Source organism: Pyxicephalus adspersus, chromosome 2 (genome assembly GCF_032062135.1).
Source record: "Pyxicephalus adspersus chromosome 2, UCB_Pads_2.0, whole genome shotgun sequence".
Lineage (NCBI taxonomy): Eukaryota > Metazoa > Chordata > Amphibia > Anura > Pyxicephalidae > Pyxicephalus > Pyxicephalus adspersus.
The window spans coordinates 95052455-95070750 of record NC_092859.1 but is presented as its reverse complement, the minus strand read 5'-3'; the positions used below and the strand labels follow the sequence as shown (position 1 = coordinate 95070750).

The following is an 18296-nucleotide window of genomic DNA, read 5'->3' as shown; positions in this document are numbered from 1 at the left end:
GGTGACGGGAGCGCGCACAGAGGTAGCCTGCTCTGACCACCAAGGCAGTAGAATGTTCTTTCAGGTTTGTGCTGTATTCCAGTTATGTAAATTAGCACAAAAGTACAGATACATGTTTGGACTTAAAATTTTTAAGTAAAAAAACTTGAAATAGTAAAGTGGAATTACCTCTAAATTCAAAAAGACATAAAAATGTCTTGTGGTGGGTTTTTGTTCTTTATTTCCATGGTACCATGCATTATAGAGCCCAGCTCTATTCCCAGCACCGCCAACATGCTAGGTAATCTTGGTTCTTGGTAATCCAGATGTGTGGACAGCTGATCTGGCATCTTCAGGGGATGCAGCAATGTCAGGATCATGGAGCCATGGTTACAGCTGCCTGCTAAGCAAAAATTGTGTGCAGGATCATGGCAACACCTTACCCACACAATTACATTTCAAGTTCTAAAAGCCCTTCCATTGTTGGAGATCCCTTGCCCCGCGCACATTACTTTCACCATCACATATTTACAATATATATATATATACGGTATATATATATATATATATATATATAAATATATTACAGGGGACAAAAGTAAAATCAATAGTGTTACAGGATCTCCACCAGAGATTATGTTGGTGAATGTCAGATTCACTTATTTTATACACAGACCCCTTAGAGTTGCATTAGTTGTTAGAAAAGTCAATACAACGATAACCCCACTGCTGCAATTCTTCTCCAGGAATTCTTACTTTTTCCACAACCCAGTTGCAAAAAAACATGCAGACTTCAGTTCAGATGATTAACTTGAGAAGTTGCTGGTCAATTAGTTTCTTAAATAGCACATCCCAATCGCAGCTGTTCAAATGTATGAACCCTGAGGGCCCGCTGAGATCTGTGCTTTAAAGACAGCAGGCCATTCTAAATGTACTGGGGTGTCATTCAAGATGAGTGGTATTGTATCAAGTTATGTACATTACCGCAATGCATAGACCTAAATAAGATCCGAGTGTTGGGGAAAACAAGATGTGTGTTGCTAAAGTTTCTGCTGCAATTTCAGCACCACAACAAATGTGGTAACTGGACATATAATTGAAACTAGATTTTTAACAAATGGCTGTAAATTACTGTGATATAACGCAGCAATAATGCACATGCATTTAAAAGAACACAGAAATATACACTGTAAATAGCACTGCAGTCTACCAATGCATAGTAATATATGTCACAAGGTAAATTTGGCCATAAGACTTCACAACTGATGGCTGCATTCTGTTTGGTGATCAATAACCCAGAAGGTAATGGAGCCAGGATCAGGATAACAGGCTAACATATTGTGCTTTTAAAAACAACATTCTACTGGAATTTTCTATATATATATCTCCAGAGGTATTTTAATTGCTAAATATGAAGATGCCCTCATTGAGCTGTACACCTGCAGGCGATATAAGAAACATGTAGTTAAATCTGAATTACTACTGCTTATAGCAGTGTTCTCAGCCAGAGCTCCTCAACAGCTTGCCGGGCTCCTTGAGTAATTTGTTCCTCTCAGTCATTTGACCAGATACCAACGTTCTTTTTTTTCTATCCGTAAGGGTGACATTCTTACTACCCACTACCAATGTACAGTAATTATAGAACGGGTTCCATTATGTTAAAAAAAAAAAAGTCAAGAAAGGCTAGCCTAGACTGACAAGAGGGAAATGATAATACACAAGGCATAATGAAGTCTGATATTAACTCTCCAATACCATTCAGCTTCCCTTTACGTGTTTCTATTGTAAGGTGAAATTGTGATCACCTCAATGTATACAAATACCAGGTGGTATTCACACACACACACGACAATGCAGACAAACATCACATGTCTTTTATAAGATGATTCATTTGTTTTAAGACTAACACAACTTGTTGGCAGACAGCACTTGTCTGCCTGTATTTCATACAGAAGGCAGTATGACTCCTAGTTCTGTCTTTACAAACATACCTACTTTTTGATATTTAATCATACAAGAAGAAAAATGTGGCCATATGGCAAGAACTACAGGAACAAGCTTTCCATGTAAAATCATGCTTGCACTTTTTATTTTTTTCAGAATCTGCCAAAAAAAAATACTAGCTAACATGGTTTTTATTTTGTATAGAGAAAAAAAAGAGTCCGACCCATAAAAAAGTAATTTGTAAGAAAGGATATCTATGGAGCATTTATTTGTACAAATATATTTCAGAATGTAATAGCTGTAAATCAATGATATGGGGGGATAGCATTATAATTTTGCAGTAGTGAGATCAGGATAAGTACACAAGTCCATTACTGCACAAATACACCGCAGGATATTTCTACTGACTCTCAGATGTCTCGGGTGGCAACTCTAGAGCTGCTATTTCAATTCTGCACCTGTGGAGGAAAATCATTGATTGCTGACTTGTACATTACAGGAGATATTTAAACGTTTTCCTTCCTAAAATAGTAACATACGGGTGTTTTATGTGTGGACTAGCTGTATGTAACCTCATGACATGATCAGGCCACATATTCTTCTTTAATGTTTGGTTTCACAAATCCTTTAACCCTATTTACATTCCTTGCAATTGATTTATTAACGTAAACCTATCAAGAGAGAAAAATAAAGCTGCTAACCTTTCAAAAAAAAAAAAAAAAAAAAAAAGGAAACGCTATCTGGCTGACCAGGAAATGATTCCTATTAGCAAGTAAAACAAGTATTTGGATTATGAAAAAGATCAAATGTAGCTATTTTGGAATAGTAAATCTTATGAAGCTATTAGGCCAACATGACAGGTTGTATTGATGAGAAATCTATGCTCAGGTTCCCGAGTCAACACTGCTGAGGACTTTATTTTCCCCCATGATCCTTTAGTATGTCTTTTATATTACAGGGAATATAAAAAATAAGTTGCTAGAATATGCAAAGTTGGTAGAACAAACCAATAGTTCTACATGGCCTCGAATACTGTTAAATGGCAAGGAGATATTGTAAGTCCTGGCTTTCTTAGAAGGGTTCGACTTCTCAGTCTGGCCTTCACCTTTCATCTCAAGTACACATTGACACATCAACCAATGCATTATGAGTGAAAATAAGAGACAATAAACAGCGATTTTTATGGCAAGAATATGTTAATATTGAATTGTGGAACAAAGTGGAATAAAGAGTAATTCAGGCCCAATCACTATCGCACAGCTCTGAATTGGGCTGGTTGTGAATATTGGGGAAGAGAGGGGTGGTTGTCTGTAATTAGATATACATGCCTATATATTGCATTTGAGCGTCCATTTATGGCATTTGAAAGTCCCAATATTTTCTTCCTTTTTAATAACAAAAGCATATGACTGTTGTCAACAAGCACATTCTACTCATACAAATAGAAAATCTGCATTTTAATGTCACATTGACTTGAAATACATTTCAAAGGGCAGAGAATAGAAAATCAAAATAAAACTGACAGACATGATAAGGAGTACAGGAATATATATATTACAGTTTGCCTTGGTATAATACATTGGAAGTTATATCATTGAAGTAGCACATTCTAAGTAGTTGGATTTCAAGCCAATTTCAAAAAGCTATCACAAGAACAAAGCATTTGATATATTCAAGCATTGTCCAATATACAAAAATTCTCAAAGTAAAATAAAGAACTTGGCTTTGCAAATTTGTATTTTAAGAAAGGGATTAGTTTGCCATAACATAATCATAAAAAGCCTTGTTTCCTTATCTAGAGAGAAATGGAAGCCATTTGGCCTCTGGAGCATTACATATAGCCAGGGAACCACCAGTGGCCACCTTATGCAAATGCTGAAACCATAATGAGCACTTTTGTTCCAGACTGGCACCAAAATCAGTTTATTGCATGGCAGTTTAGTCTGATCATTATAGCCTCAAAAATTATTTTGACCTCTGAAAATTGTTAAGGGAAAGAACATAAATGCAGTACACGTACCAACCCTCAAAACAAAAGTGTAAACAAATTCATAATGTAAATTGTATGTTGTAGCTAAATTATTTTAATTACAGTAAAGTAATATTTATAGCAAAGGGCTTTGCTGACCAGGCAAGTTGGCAGCTTTAGAGACTTTTGCAACCATGTCTATTTGTATGTACAGACACTAAAATCCTCCAGTCATACAACATTCCTCTTAGGCATTTTGCATTTCTTTTCCAATTTTGTAACTAAGAATCTTGTTCCAGTCAATCTTCGTGCGTGTCACTGGCAGCTGCCGACGTAAGGCTTTGAAAGTAGTGTCAGACATAGTCTGGTAGTTCTCACTGATTGCAGTCTAAGGAAGAAAAACAAGGAATAAAATTCATGACAGTCAATGTAAACACCAAGTTAGCAAAAGGTGTTTGTTGTATGAATTTATACAGGATGGTGGTCACAAGTTTAAATGAATCTTGAAGGGTTACTCTTACATCAGGCTTGTCCTGAACATTTTATGAAATGTGTTTTCTTGTTAAATTAAGGTTCACGCCCCCTCCCAAAACCTTTATCCCTTGAAACATACCTGGTATTCATTTTCAGCATCCTCTACAATCTTAATGAACTCCTTTGAAGTCTGAACTTCATTCTGGAGAATACAAAAATATTAATCTCAGATATATGTACAAATTAGAAACTACAGTCACAAAAAAAAAAAAGCAATGAAAAAAAAGTTCTTCCTCACAATTTTACCACCATGACCCAGTTTTCCTGGGACAGCACATAGTTATACCAAGTGGTGTTACCATGCAACTTTAAAAATTACATAGTATAGTATGTATTTTATTGTAAAATAATTGGCACAATAGTCACTGTATGCAATATCTGTTCTATCTTGCAGCTCCTCACTTGTACAGAGGGATTAGGCAACATTAATAGTGCAATAATTAATAACAGCTTATCATCTGTTTAGTTCCTGTCTTGTCTATTTTACAAGCAGATATGAAGTACAGCATTTTTAACACTTTGGGTGATTTGAAACCGTAGAAAAAAAAAAAAAATTAAAACTTTGGAATATATGATTATGGACACTAAAAGTCTGAACATATAAATAGTATTGTTTTTTTAAGCTCAAAGATTAATCAAGTCCTTATAAGGATTCAAATAATAATCACCATACAAAATTCAAATAACACGGGGACAAGGTTCCCATATACATGGGAAAGTTATCAATAGTACCCTGAAATTATATGTAATCTTTTCATTGAGCACAATAAAAGCGATCACTGATTTCAGTAATAGAAAGCAGTAGCTGCAGCAAACAACTACAAGCTTCAGTTCTACCTGAATAATATGTACTATTGCTGTATATGTCATAGACTCTGGTGGTTCTGGATGTAGAATAAGCCAATGTAAAATAATTACCACTACACCACTGAAACACACATTTTGACACCATTTGACCTGGAAGGTAAAGATCATACTTACAGACACTGTTAGCGATTCTTCAACATCTTTATGGCTCACTAACTGTACATTCCCATCTTCATAATAATGAACCTATGAAAAATATACATTATATACTAAGAAATTATTACTTTGTTATGATGAAGTAAAGTTGCAAACTATGAGGGTTGCCAATCAGTAACAGCCAACTCTATTCAGGAAACCCTAAAACTGCGGTTAAAGTTCATCCAAGTTCTGTGCAATCTACTGTAGCCTGAAATCAGTTAGCAGATGGCACAAACTTTTGTATCGTACTGCATTCCAACTTAATCCTAATTCTGTGGATACAGAACTACCAAAGTGTTATGATGTTATTCTTTTTGGTTTGGTAATTTTAAAGCTAAAACTTCACTTGCTCCCCAATTTATAAGAGAAATGTCTGTTCAATCGTGTGCCCAGTTTAAGTGTAAATGTAAATGGGCATTCTCTTCAAATTACATCTTTGTGTTTGAAAAGCAAGTATATTTATTTTCATCGGAGGATCTATTTTAATTTAATTTAAATGCCGGCTTTTAAATTGGTAACGGCATTTGATAAGAAAAGGCTGCATTTGACCTCCACTGCATGCAGTTGAAATTTACTCACATACTCACAGGATATGCAACACCTAAAGCAGCATCAGACACAGCCCCTGAACTACCATGAGTACTGCTCAATAAAAGTCTATCAAGATCAGATGATCTGCATTTACAGTGCATGCCAATACATTTAATGAAGGAAAACAATTGCTGTGCACACTTACCCTAAACCTAGTTGCAATATGTGGCCAATTACAATGCATTTTGTATCTTTAACATTAACTAACCTAAAAATACTGGCAGCCTTAAAATGTACATATGGCTTAATGAAAAATGGATTATGTGATTCCACTGATTTAACACAACCTCCAAATTCTATCATTTACATAAACAAATCATAAAATGGAACCTTCATATTAAACCAATACAGAAAACTGGCCAAGACAGAAGTAAACCAGTTAAATACCTGGATTTTTAGAAGTCCCACCACCTTTGTTGTCGATTGTGTTATTGTAAATTTCCATTCTGACCTCCATCTTCCATTCCTAGAAAACAGATTTTGGTAGTCAATTCTTTAATATGCTACTAGTACTTGAAACAAATAAACCAAGCCCTATATGCTATTAAACAAAAAGAAAAGGCTGAGAATAGTCACCACAGTGGCACTTAAGCAAGAGCAAAGAAGACAAATTTTGTTTTCCAGATGCGAGTGCAATGAAAGAATAACTAGTAAAGGTACTCCAAACCATATATACTTTTTGCTTCTGAATAATTTCAGCTCAACATATGTTGTGGCTAAAAGCCTGCTTTAAGCACAATGGCATATGGTGGTGTCTAATACAGAACCAGATCTTATTGTATATGCTGTAGCAATTACTGAGTAGTAAAGTGTAATTCTCACATCTGCTCCCTTCTCAAATCTCATAATTTTTCAGTGCATTTCTAATTACTTCTGAGCAAGAGCAAATGCTCTTTAACCCCCCTCTAGCGGTCCGATTCTGTCCAAATTTCCGTGAAAAAAGTGTTACAATTTTTTTGCATGGAAATTTATTTTACATTGTAGGCTATTATTCTTAAGTAAAACTCACCAAAATAAGTCCAATAGTTAATAAATTAAATACACCTAAATATATATATATATATAACAAAAATGTACAGCAGCAAATAACATGCAGTTCACGGCCGGAGATCAGAGGAGGCAGACATGTTCCTAGGACCCTATTATTAATATACAGTATTTATATAGCGCCATCATATTACGCAGCGCTGTACAAAGTTCAAAGCCCTGTCACTAACTGTCCCTCAAAGGAGCTCACAATCTAATGTCCCTACTATAGTCATATGTGGTTATTGTAGTCAATTTAGGGGGAAGCCAATTAACCAGACTGCATGTTTTTGGGATGTGGGAGGAAACCGGAGTACCCGGAGGAAACCCACGCAGACACGGGGGAGAACCTGCAAACTCCATGCAGATAGTGTCCTGGCTGGGATTCAAACCTAGGACCTAGCGCTGCAAAGGCCGGAGTGCTAACCCCTGTGCCACCGTGCTGCAGGGATCAGCAGGATGCCGAGGTATAGGGACAAAGAAAGGTGTGTTTTTTTTTTTTTTTTAAAGTAACCCCGACTGTGACTCTGGGTTACTGCTTTTTTCAACTAAAATCCACTCCAAGTCACACACCTGATTATCGCTTAGGAGGGTAAACCTATTTAGCACACAATAATAAACTGTAGTTGGTGCACATGAAATATGTGCCAAGTAACTGCACAGTCATCATCCTTGCAGATTTAGGAAAAAGAAAAGGTAAATATGTATCCTAACGAAAGAGATAATTGAATCCATTGCTCACCAACAGCAATATATTGCCTTATGTTTATATCATACCCCAATGTAAACTTGTATACTCCAGTCATCACTAAAGGGGGCTCTATAGAGATGGGAGATGGGTTGTGTTCATTCAACGGGCTCATCTACTAGTAATCACCATGAGTGGATTCTCCATCAGTACAGAGGAATGTAAACAAAAGCAAGCTGGTTGCAGATTGTGGCCCAGGGAATTGAATTTACTATTTTTTTCAGGTGTTTTTAGATGGTTTCTATGAATGCATTAAATCTTTATGTACCCTAAAAAAAAAAGCCCACTTCCTGTGGGGACATCATTGGGCCTTACAGAGGATAAAACTTTGGTATCTCACGCACCACAAGAGCATGCTCTTGTGAGATTTGAGATGTTCAACTTTCCCAGAATCCTGCAAGAAGACCTGCAGACTTCACCTAGCAAGCACCCTGAAAACCTAGGTTTAAAAAGTATTTTTTTTTTTTTTTTTTAATGCATTTTATTTTAAGGTCTGTTTTAAAATGCTGTAGAACATGCATCCAATATGCCACTTTTATTAGGTCAATGTGTTATTAAAATAAAGAGCGGGACCAAACAGTCTAAAGTACAAAACAACTTACCAGAAGTTTTTAGCTTGAAACTGATGGCTCTCAATACATACGATTATTGTTTGCTGTCCATCAATAGTTTTGCCGTATACCTAAGGTGAAAAAGAATATAACTTTTATTGTATACAATTTACTTGTATCAAACAAGAGGTATAATGCTACTTAGAGGGCCACATAAATAAAGAATATTTTTAGACACTTCTTGGACTTGGAGGATATCTCTCTATGAAATATTTTTTGCACTTACAGTACTAACTCCATTGGGATAATGATCTTTCACATAGGATCTCACTGCCGTGTCCACAACATTCCTCCAGGACTCTATGGCATTTTCTCCCTCATAGGGCCTGGGATCACTGGCCTCCTTTCTTAAGTGATCAAATCTGAAGGAAATCTTGTTCTTTGGATCCAAAAACCTCCCATTACCAAGGTCTCCATGTTCTGTTATTAATACCTAGGGAAACACAAAATGTTTTGTCTTTAGCCTATAAGGAGATCCACAAACTCTATGTTGCCCATTGGTTTCAGCTGGCAATTCACCACCATTTTCTTTGTATGATCATGGTACAACTTGTAAACTTTTTAAATTAAGGTGAACATTAAAAGGAGCAGGAATACATTTTTTTAGGCTTCTTCCAACAAGTGCGAGTGTGATAGAAAAACATTGGTTTGATGCATTGCCACAAAAAAGGAACCTTCCCAAGTTATTGCAGTGCAATGCACTCCTGTGTACAATTTTGTGTGTTAAGAAGCCCTAACACAATGGATACAAACACACACATCAGGTATTACCATACTAGAAGGCAATAAGCAATGACAGTTCCCTTGTTTAGTAGGTATATGTTTAAAAATGAAGCCAAAACTTGTTTTTTAATGATGGCAGCGCAGTACTTGGGGCATGCAGCTTCTACTGACTAAATCATTTAAAAGTGTGAGAAGTGGTAGAAATCAGTCAACATTGTTGCAAAAATCTGCATGCTTGCAGTACAGGCCAGGCATCAGCAAATCATTGCTGCCATAATTAGTTGGAAAGCAGATGTATCTGTGCATGTGCAGCCCGTTATTCTTAGGAAAGGTCTAGGTCAGGCATGGGCAAACTACGGCCAAAAAAGGGATGATTCTCCGGCCCTTTGGGAGGTCCACGGCTCTGGCCGGTGCCACCTGGAGCAGGGTCAGCCCGTGATGGGAGAGTGGGCAGGCTGTGTCACTGCACACAACCTGCCCACTCTCCCATCGCAGGCTCAGATCTGTGACGAGAGTGAGCAGGGTTATGCCATCATGATGTCACGTTCAGTGGCATCATGATGGCATAACCCCGCACTCTCCCCGATCGGCCCAGACCATCTGTAAAATTTTATTTCAGATTGTGGCCCCTGACTAAAAAAAAAAAAAAGTTTGCTCACCCCTGGTCTAGGTAGATGACTGTGGAACAACATCCTGCAGCAACAGCTAGAGACATTGTGCACCAATGAGATGTGTTCAAACTCACATAGTTAGTTAACTTACTATAATGAATGAAATTATAATGAATGAAATGAAAATGAAATGTGCCCTACTGTTTTCAGCCCAATTCACAAACTGCCACACTTTATTCACAATAAACATTTTCTAAAAAGTAGTCTGTCATATCAATACTCATTTAGAAAGCTGGTTAAAAAAACAAAAACACAATAACATTTGAATGAAAAAAAGAATATCTACCTGATCTTCATAACCTTCAACTTTTACTGGGGTGAATTGATCCAAGTTGTATTGTGCAAAAGCACTAAATATAAAAAGATAAAAAACAGTAAATGAAAAAAAGGATGTAATTATTAGTAGCCTCACTCCATGACACCACCACCCCTCTCTGCCTATTTTCCTCAATTCAAAACATCATTTGATTGACACTTGAACTATTTATCCATTGTAACAAATCTGGGAAACATTCACCTTTCCCTTCCTACTTTACATATACTCCTCTCATAACCAATCATTTTATTTACTTCTTTCCATTCTTCCACCCTGGAGGGGGACATCCAACAGCCACCTTATCTTAAAAAAACTATTCTACAGTGCCTGTAAAACTGAGTCTATTTATTCTCATGTTTAATCAAATGACTTACTTCTAAAATACAAATCTCTGTATAATATTTTCCCTACTTCCTGCAACCAATTTTTTTTTTCATTTTGGGCACCTCTACAACCAATGAATCACATTACCATTATGTGCACCACATTTACTACATGAAGGATCCCTTGTCTTACTCTCCTATGCGCAAAATTGTTGTATGATATTCATATGTAGTATAAACATCTGTGTGAAGGAGGTTCTGAAACAGTAGATATTCCTTGTACAATTTTATGCCATGCAGCTTCACCAGCCCCAGATCTTATTCCTAGCTTACCCTTGACTTAATCTCAATTGTTTCTAGTATTTTGTCTGACTACTATATACCCAGGGATCAATAATACACTATTTTGTCTAAAAAGGAAGTATTGTTTATTTCTAAATTTAGAGAACAATGTTCTGCCCAAATTACACAATGCAGTTGGAAATACTGAAAAAAATACTTTTTGGTCAAGTATTGAAACACACAAAATTTTCAAAAAAGTGTTCTCATATCGGGGCACATCTAGAATAACCCTTGACACCCAACACTTATTTTTTTCAAATAACTTTTCTTTTCTAGAGCATATAAGTCCTTCCAAAGAAGATGATGATATTACCTGGTATAAGAATTTAACAGCAGCATATGTGGGCCCATCCTACAATAAACTGAAGTTTATTACAATTAAAGGCCCTAAGAAAACATTTACTTGTTCACTGGAGCAGTATGTAGCATGAATTATTCCAGGGACAGGGGCATACTCATACAACTTTGTCTATAAAGTTTTAATAATGTCAGTGCATGGTGAAATTCTGCTATGAAAATTCAAATTCTAGTAGCTATAAAGCGGTAAAAATGATCTGTCACATTCATATTGTTTATGGTGGTGCACTTCTGGCCCAACTACATGTGCAGGCTATAAGAAAAGGGGTGCCCAACACCTGGATTGCAAAGGCAACGCCAGTAGATTGCGGAGCCATGCCTTTCAAAATAATAACTACTGTGCGCTGTAGAATTTAAGTCCAAGTTTTTATTGTTGTTAGATCATTTTGACTTGGTCATTTTAAAAGTAGCTCACAAGCCAAAAAAGTGTGGGCACCCTGCTAAAAACAATAATAAAAAAAACTATAGATTTAAACTGTGTTAGAAAACCTGGAAGATCCAAAACACTTACTGAGCAGCCCCTTCCCTGAGTAAGTTGTCATTGTTAAGCAGGAACCGAACATCTGTAAGGGAAATGTATACAAAAGAAGGGTTATTTCAGATATTTGATACATTTTATTGATTTATATTTACATGTATATTAAAGTTAAAATGTCACATTCATAGCTAAAAGTAACTTCCATATTCATCTAAGGAACAAATACTGCACATTTAGATGTATACAACACTGCTTACTTGCTGATGTCTGCAGAGAATACAGTGGTGACTCATACTTAAGCTGCGTACACACCTCAGATTTTTCTCGCCCGATAATCGGCATCGGCCAGATATCGGGCGAGAATCTGGTGTGTGTACAGTCGGCGTCGTTCATCCTCCGTGGATCCGTCCTGGCGGATTCACAATCGATGAACCACGAGCGATACTAATGCAAGGGAAGGGGGAGAGCGCGCGCAGCAGGGTGCCACTCCGTCGTTCTCCCCCTCCCCTCTCCATAGAGGAGAACGGTGCTGTATGTACAGCACCGTTCATGCATCGCGTAGTCCTTTGTCGTTGGAAAGGATCGTGAAAGATCCTTTCCAACGACAAGAATTGCACGTGTGTAGGCAGCTTTAAACATCTAACCTTATCACACAAAAGAAGCATTTTTAAAATGTGTGTTTTTTTATAATCATCTATATAGCAGTAAGGAGGAGAAACTTTCTTATAGAAAACAACATATATAGTTAGATAGATAAGGAATAGTTGAAAACAACCATAGCAGATACATGCTATAATTTTGAGGCAAGAGACATAAGGCCATCCACGGTCCTCTTCTAAAGCTTGTGTATGTGTGTCAGAACTCCATTCACTTCTGTGTGGAAGGGGAAACAATTTGCCTCAGAGAAGTGACTGGGATTCTAATGTGCACATGTGAGAACTATAAAGGGAGGAGAAGAGTATGACAAGCACATTCTGGCAGCTTGGATTGGCTTTTGAAAGTTTCCTTACACTTGAAAGCAGAACTGATGTACATATTCATACATGTACAAACATACATGCAACTGCAAGTAAAATATTGTGCAATCCAAGCACAACTGCTAATCTGTGTATTATATATATTTCACATTGTGTTTGTCATCTTGCCCAACATTTTCCTTTGCATTAGAGAAAGGTAATGAAAGCATGTTACTTTCTGAGAAACGTGATGTAAATATTCATTACCAGGAAGTTTTCTGAAGGAAATATTTTTGTTTGTGGTGAATCCAGTGTGTAATGGGATTTTTTCTACTCCTCCTTATTTTTTCTCATCTTTTGCTCTTCTATAACCCACTTGTTACTATTTATCAGGATTTTAAAAAGGCAGGACTGCAAGGAGACAAACTCCTCTACATTGTACAAACAAGGTTATTCTATTTGTTAAAAAAGGTTTACAATTAAGCGACTCCTGACTTTAATCTAACCCTTTCACTGCCACCATAACAATTAAGGTGGCAGTATGCACATGTAAGCAGTGTAAAAAAGCCAGAAGTTTGATTATGTTTTTATTCTTGGCTGCCAACTTTCAAACTTAAAGTAATTCTGCCTATCATTTTATACACTTGCAATGTAGCTTCTTCTCTTCATGATGCCCCTGGGCAGGATGTTAGATGTAGAGTGTTGAAGATCTGCTCACTTCCTGGGTACCATGTACCAAATACACTCAGACTTCAGTAATTAGGGGTTCAAACCAACAAGCCTCAGCAAATCCAGCCAGAGAAACAGGCTGGTTTTAGCTAGCTTCAACAAAGTACTAAGATGACATTGGGTGTCAGACCCCTGATCTCCTTACATCAGTAAAGAATGACAAATGTACATTACCATTAAATACTTCATTGAATTCCCCTGGAGGAGCATGGATGATGAATTTTGCTGCTACGCGTACCTAAAGGAAACAAAGACAATGATCCTCAAAAAACACAAAACAAATTATTTTAAAAAAATTGCCCACACACCTTACTAGTTTTAAACTATTTTATTCTAGAAGGTAAGAGAAGAAAAAAAATACTCCCAGCGCCCCCCCCCCTCCTTTCCTTCCCATGATTTCAATAGCAAAGGGGTATAGCTTTTGTCCAAGCAACAGTTATCATTAACCCTAAACCTCTTCTACCCATGAATGCCATCACCCAGTTTAGTTGGTTTTTACTTTATCCTGTCTTTAGAATGTAATAGTTTTTAGCATTTATGTCTTTACAGCAGACAGAAGCCTGCAGGCCCCGGAGATTGGGAAGGGTTCCACCGAGGAACCCATATGAAGTAGTTTCCTAATCTAGGGGTTGCAGGGAGCAAAATTGGGAGGTGGAAACCAGGCTGTGACATGTAGCGGAATAAGGACAGACAGAAAAAAAAAAAAAAAAAGAGGAAAGAGGCAACTATTGCCATAATCCAAGTTAAAAATGCCCACAAAACCTTATTATTTTTCAAAGAACTGCATCTGCATGACGAGTAAAAGACTGACAAAACATCAAAATCATCTTGTTTTTACCTGGTCATCTGTTTTACAATAAAGTGAATTTTATCACTAGTGTAGGTGTGTATAATAACTGCAGCCTTTGTGTCTCTGGGTGTATGTACATTAAAACGTGCTTGCGGATGTTATATACCCATAGCCAGAGTGTTTGCTTCAACAGCTGTGGTTTCTTGCTTTTTCAATAGTAATCACTGATTTTTTTTTTTAGGTTTACATGTGCCTGACAAGATAAGTTGTCTCTATACAAGGACCACAGAATATGTGTGTTATACAGAAAATAGGCACTGACTCTATAACCAAGATACGCCAAACATTCTGTGCAATGTAGGCACACTGACTTTTTGCCACATCACACTGCATATGAATGCTTTCCTTAGCATGTTCCACTGAAAAAGTTCGGCCACAATAAAAAAAAAAAAAAAAAAATGGGACATACTAACAGGGTGGGCACTCCACAGCTTGCAAAAGGGTATCTTCACTAAAAAGCTGGAGTACCCCTGCTCTATGGCATTTCCTATGGATGTAGGCTACCAGCAGAATTGCATTTGTAATGAGACCCGTGACTACAAATCATGTCTGTAGTGAGGTAACGACAGGCAAGACATCATCATTGTTTTTGCTGAAACATGTGTAGTTGTACAATACTGTAGCCCAGGTTAATGTTCCAGAGTTGTATCGGTGTTTGAATTACCAGCAGCACACACAGCACCCCCCCCCCATTTCTTTGACCCTGGGGTGGCCATGTTTTCACTGGTAGTAAATAAGCAATGTAGGGAGCGTTGGCTGCACAGTTCCAGTAACAAAGTATATAATCATAAATAGTAAAATATCTCCCTACTTCTGTGTAAACCACCTCTGTTTTCTAATCTGCCATCACTGTAAGGGATGCAAAGGACAGGGCTGCAGAGTTCAAACAATGCTGCTTCTTCCATGTGCTCAGCTCTCTATTATGTTGCTATATCTTATAGTGTTGCCTGAGAGTTTTTTTGTAATACTGTTTGCCCTGAGTTGAACTAAGGGTCTTGTTAATAGCGGAAACCTTCAGTGTTCTACAAGAGAGCATGAGAAAGCTGCAATGTCAGATGGCTTTTGCAAAAGCCCAATTCCCATAGCGTGCACACTCCCCAATGTACTCCTAGCATCCTGAACACTCCGACTGCCAAGAGCTGCAAGGGAATGGAGAGGTAAGGACAGCAGTGGGGTATGAGGTAGAGGTTGCTGCATCTCTGAAGCTCTACACAGCTAAGAATGTCCCCTGCAGGGAGCAGTGTGGGTGGTGAGGAGACTGGTCTCCCAGCACACAAATCAATGGCTAGGGAAACTGGTCTCCTCTATAGGAGGTTAGCACCCAGTGTAAGTACCACACAGATTACAGCAAAGCTGCATGGGAAATATGTCAAGGTTTTTGCTAAGAGAATGACCATTTTATTGAATTGTAGTTCTGTCTGTAGCTGTAGTTAAACTTTAAACACAAGTAATTAGAACTTGTAAGAATATTACTGTATGTTTTCCCGTTCTAGATAGAACTTCCCCCCATCCCGTGCTGGAACAGTAAGGAGAATCCCCCCAAACAGGCCATGGATAGATAGATGTTTCTACTCTTTAAATTTGTATTTGAGGCAGGGATGCATCTCTTTGCGGCCAGTTATGGATTTCCTGGGATTTTACAATGACAAATATTGTGTAGCAATGCAAATAACTAAACTAGCATACATAGTAAATATAATTACAAATATTATTTAAAATTTAACACTGAGCACAGAAATCATTTTCCTCAAATTTAAAAATGCAAGCTAATCTGACTTCCACAAGAAATTATAAAAATGCTAAGAGAACCTGTTAGGATAGAAATATGTAAGTTACCACCTAGTTGAGTTGTGAAGGAATTGTCTTGGGAACAACATCTTTATCCAGACAATACTGCAATGCCTTACAAGTGTTTCTCAATTCTATAAAAAAAATAATTTGGGGGCAGCATGGATGGCTATAACTTTTACCTTAATATTCCCTATTTATTGTACAGCGATGTGTAATATGTTGGCACTATATAAAACTTGTTTATTAATAGTTTTGAATCACAGCCAGGACACTACCTGCAAAAAATTTGTAAATCCCCCCCCCCAGGTTAATTAACTGCACCAGAAAGTTGTCCTGATATGCAATAACAGCACAGAGAAGCCAATTGAGAAATTCAATGAGAAAGACTCCTTAAAATCTGATATAAGCCCAACAGTATGGACATACAAAGGGAGGTGTGATGTGCCTTGTTTAGGAGACGGGTCACAGCTGTATAACTTTCCATGCATCTTCCAGGACATGGACAGCAGTGACAACTAGAGCTACCACAGGAAACACAAGCCACAGCAAGAATATGTACACACCACACACACATGAAAATAACTTTTGAGACATAATGGGACATTCTAGGTACCTGGAAACACATATAAAGCCAATTCACATCACATATGTAGGTACGATGTTGTGCCATTCATTTTGGAAGGCACTCAAACCTGCATAGTACATAAGCGATATTAGGTACATTGCGGAATGTCTTAATTCAGCCCCAGCATTCTCCCCAGACCCTTTTAGCTGGGCACATCACTCAGCACTTTTCAGTTTTCACTTTCTGTATGGTTACTAAAAATTTGGGCCACAATACAAAGGCAAAAGAAAAATAGGACATACTAAGAGAGTGGGCATTAGAAAGTTGAAATAAAGTGTAGGGCGATGGAAAGCAAACACAATTATGGGGGTTTACTGGACGCCGTTGGCGGCAACAACAACCAAGAACACTAAATTTGTCATGTGTAGCCATCCACACTGGGATCACACAGCAACATCTTCTCCCCACCCAGATAATACAAATTTCCAAGGAGAACACTGCAACACAAATCACCAGGAGACAGCACATGTGCATCATATCACAAAGGCCTTCCCAAGTGTAAATGAGTCCTGACTGGTACATCCAACTTTACATTTCCTTCAGAGGGGAAAAAAAAATAAAATAAAAACTTTCAACAAATTAAATTACCAAGAATCCAAAATTGCATCAAAAATGGTAGCTATTCACAAATGTGTGAATAGCAGATTCCACAGCTACCTTTCTATCACATTGGGGTACAGGGGGTTAAAGGTATTGCCTGATACACACAGAAGACTATCTTGTGTAAAGTTCAAAACTATTTGAACTACTATTGTGGTACACCATGTGATATGCAAGAACATCAGACACTGCATGGAAGGATGTCGGACATTCACTATATGTAGTGCAGTGCATTGCCACAACAAACTTTTCCATCCATTTTTGTGCACTGTACCATTTATTGTTAAGAATAGGGTCAGCCTCACACAAGCACAGCAATGCATATCTGTTATAGTGTAGACAAAGTTTTTCTGGAATGTTTGCACCGCCATCTTCTTCTATTAGGCGTTCTTGATTGGCCGGGTCGGAATGATGGAATTCTCAAGCAGGCCGCAGGAGTTCCTGCAGTCCTGACACCAGCACGGGAAGCCGGCATGTGCTCGGAAAAGACACAAATCAGACATCAAGAATGATTATTGCAGCTGGGACATCACCTTTCTGCAATAAAGTAACACGTAATAGTAGTAACACGAAAGTTTAGGGGAAGATTCGTCATCAATGGAGCAGAATGAGGGCTGCAGGAAAAACAATTCACTCATGGTGGGCACACAAAACTTTTTAATCATTTTCCTTTACAACGCAAAGTCTCTTCAAATCAAGACATTAATGGCATTTCTAGTTCTTTTTTACTATTGTACGTAGATGAATGCCTGGGGAATCAACTTCAAAGAAGAATGTCAGGACAGAACTATGTAAGGTCCCACTGGGGACTATTTATGTTTTGTAAAACCCTGGGCTGTAATACAAATCTTATAACTTTGCCACTTAATAAGTCAAGCTTTAATAAATATGATGGCGGGCCAAAACTGCGTCTTACCAGCTGCATCCTCATTCAGGGCAAGTGATGCCACGCAACCACAAAACAATGCGAGAAAACCATCACACCATGCACCAACAGTCTCATAGGCAGAAAACTCATTCACTAGCAATGCGGAAATTCACCAGAAGAGAAAATGAAAGAAAATCTAAAATGGCACCACAGTTACAGAATCAGAAGTAAAGGGAAATCTATGGTAACAAACAGCGGAT

At 37.7% G+C, this 18296-nt stretch overlaps 1 protein-coding gene across 1 annotated transcript in view; it reads right to left on the bottom strand.

The window, feature by feature from the left end:
* Nucleotides 1–3363: 3363 nt before the first annotated feature.
* Nucleotides 3364–18296, bottom strand: part of LOC140324019 (F-actin-capping protein subunit alpha-2-like) — a 15709-nt gene continuing 776 nt past the window's right edge. Inside the window, exons 2-10 of the mRNA XM_072401558.1 lie at nt 13477–13540; nt 11651–11702; nt 10088–10151; nt 8634–8840; nt 8399–8478; nt 6410–6488; nt 5408–5479; nt 4506–4568; nt 3364–4280 (exon numbers count right to left, since the gene is read on the bottom strand). Coding sequence (XP_072257659.1) covers nt 4140–4280; nt 4506–4568; nt 5408–5479; nt 6410–6488; nt 8399–8478; nt 8634–8840; nt 10088–10151; nt 11651–11702; nt 13477–13540 — 822 coding nt within the window. The 3' untranslated portion in view covers nt 3364–4139. The remainder of the gene's footprint in view (nt 4281–4505; nt 4569–5407; nt 5480–6409; nt 6489–8398; nt 8479–8633; nt 8841–10087; nt 10152–11650; nt 11703–13476; nt 13541–18296) is intronic.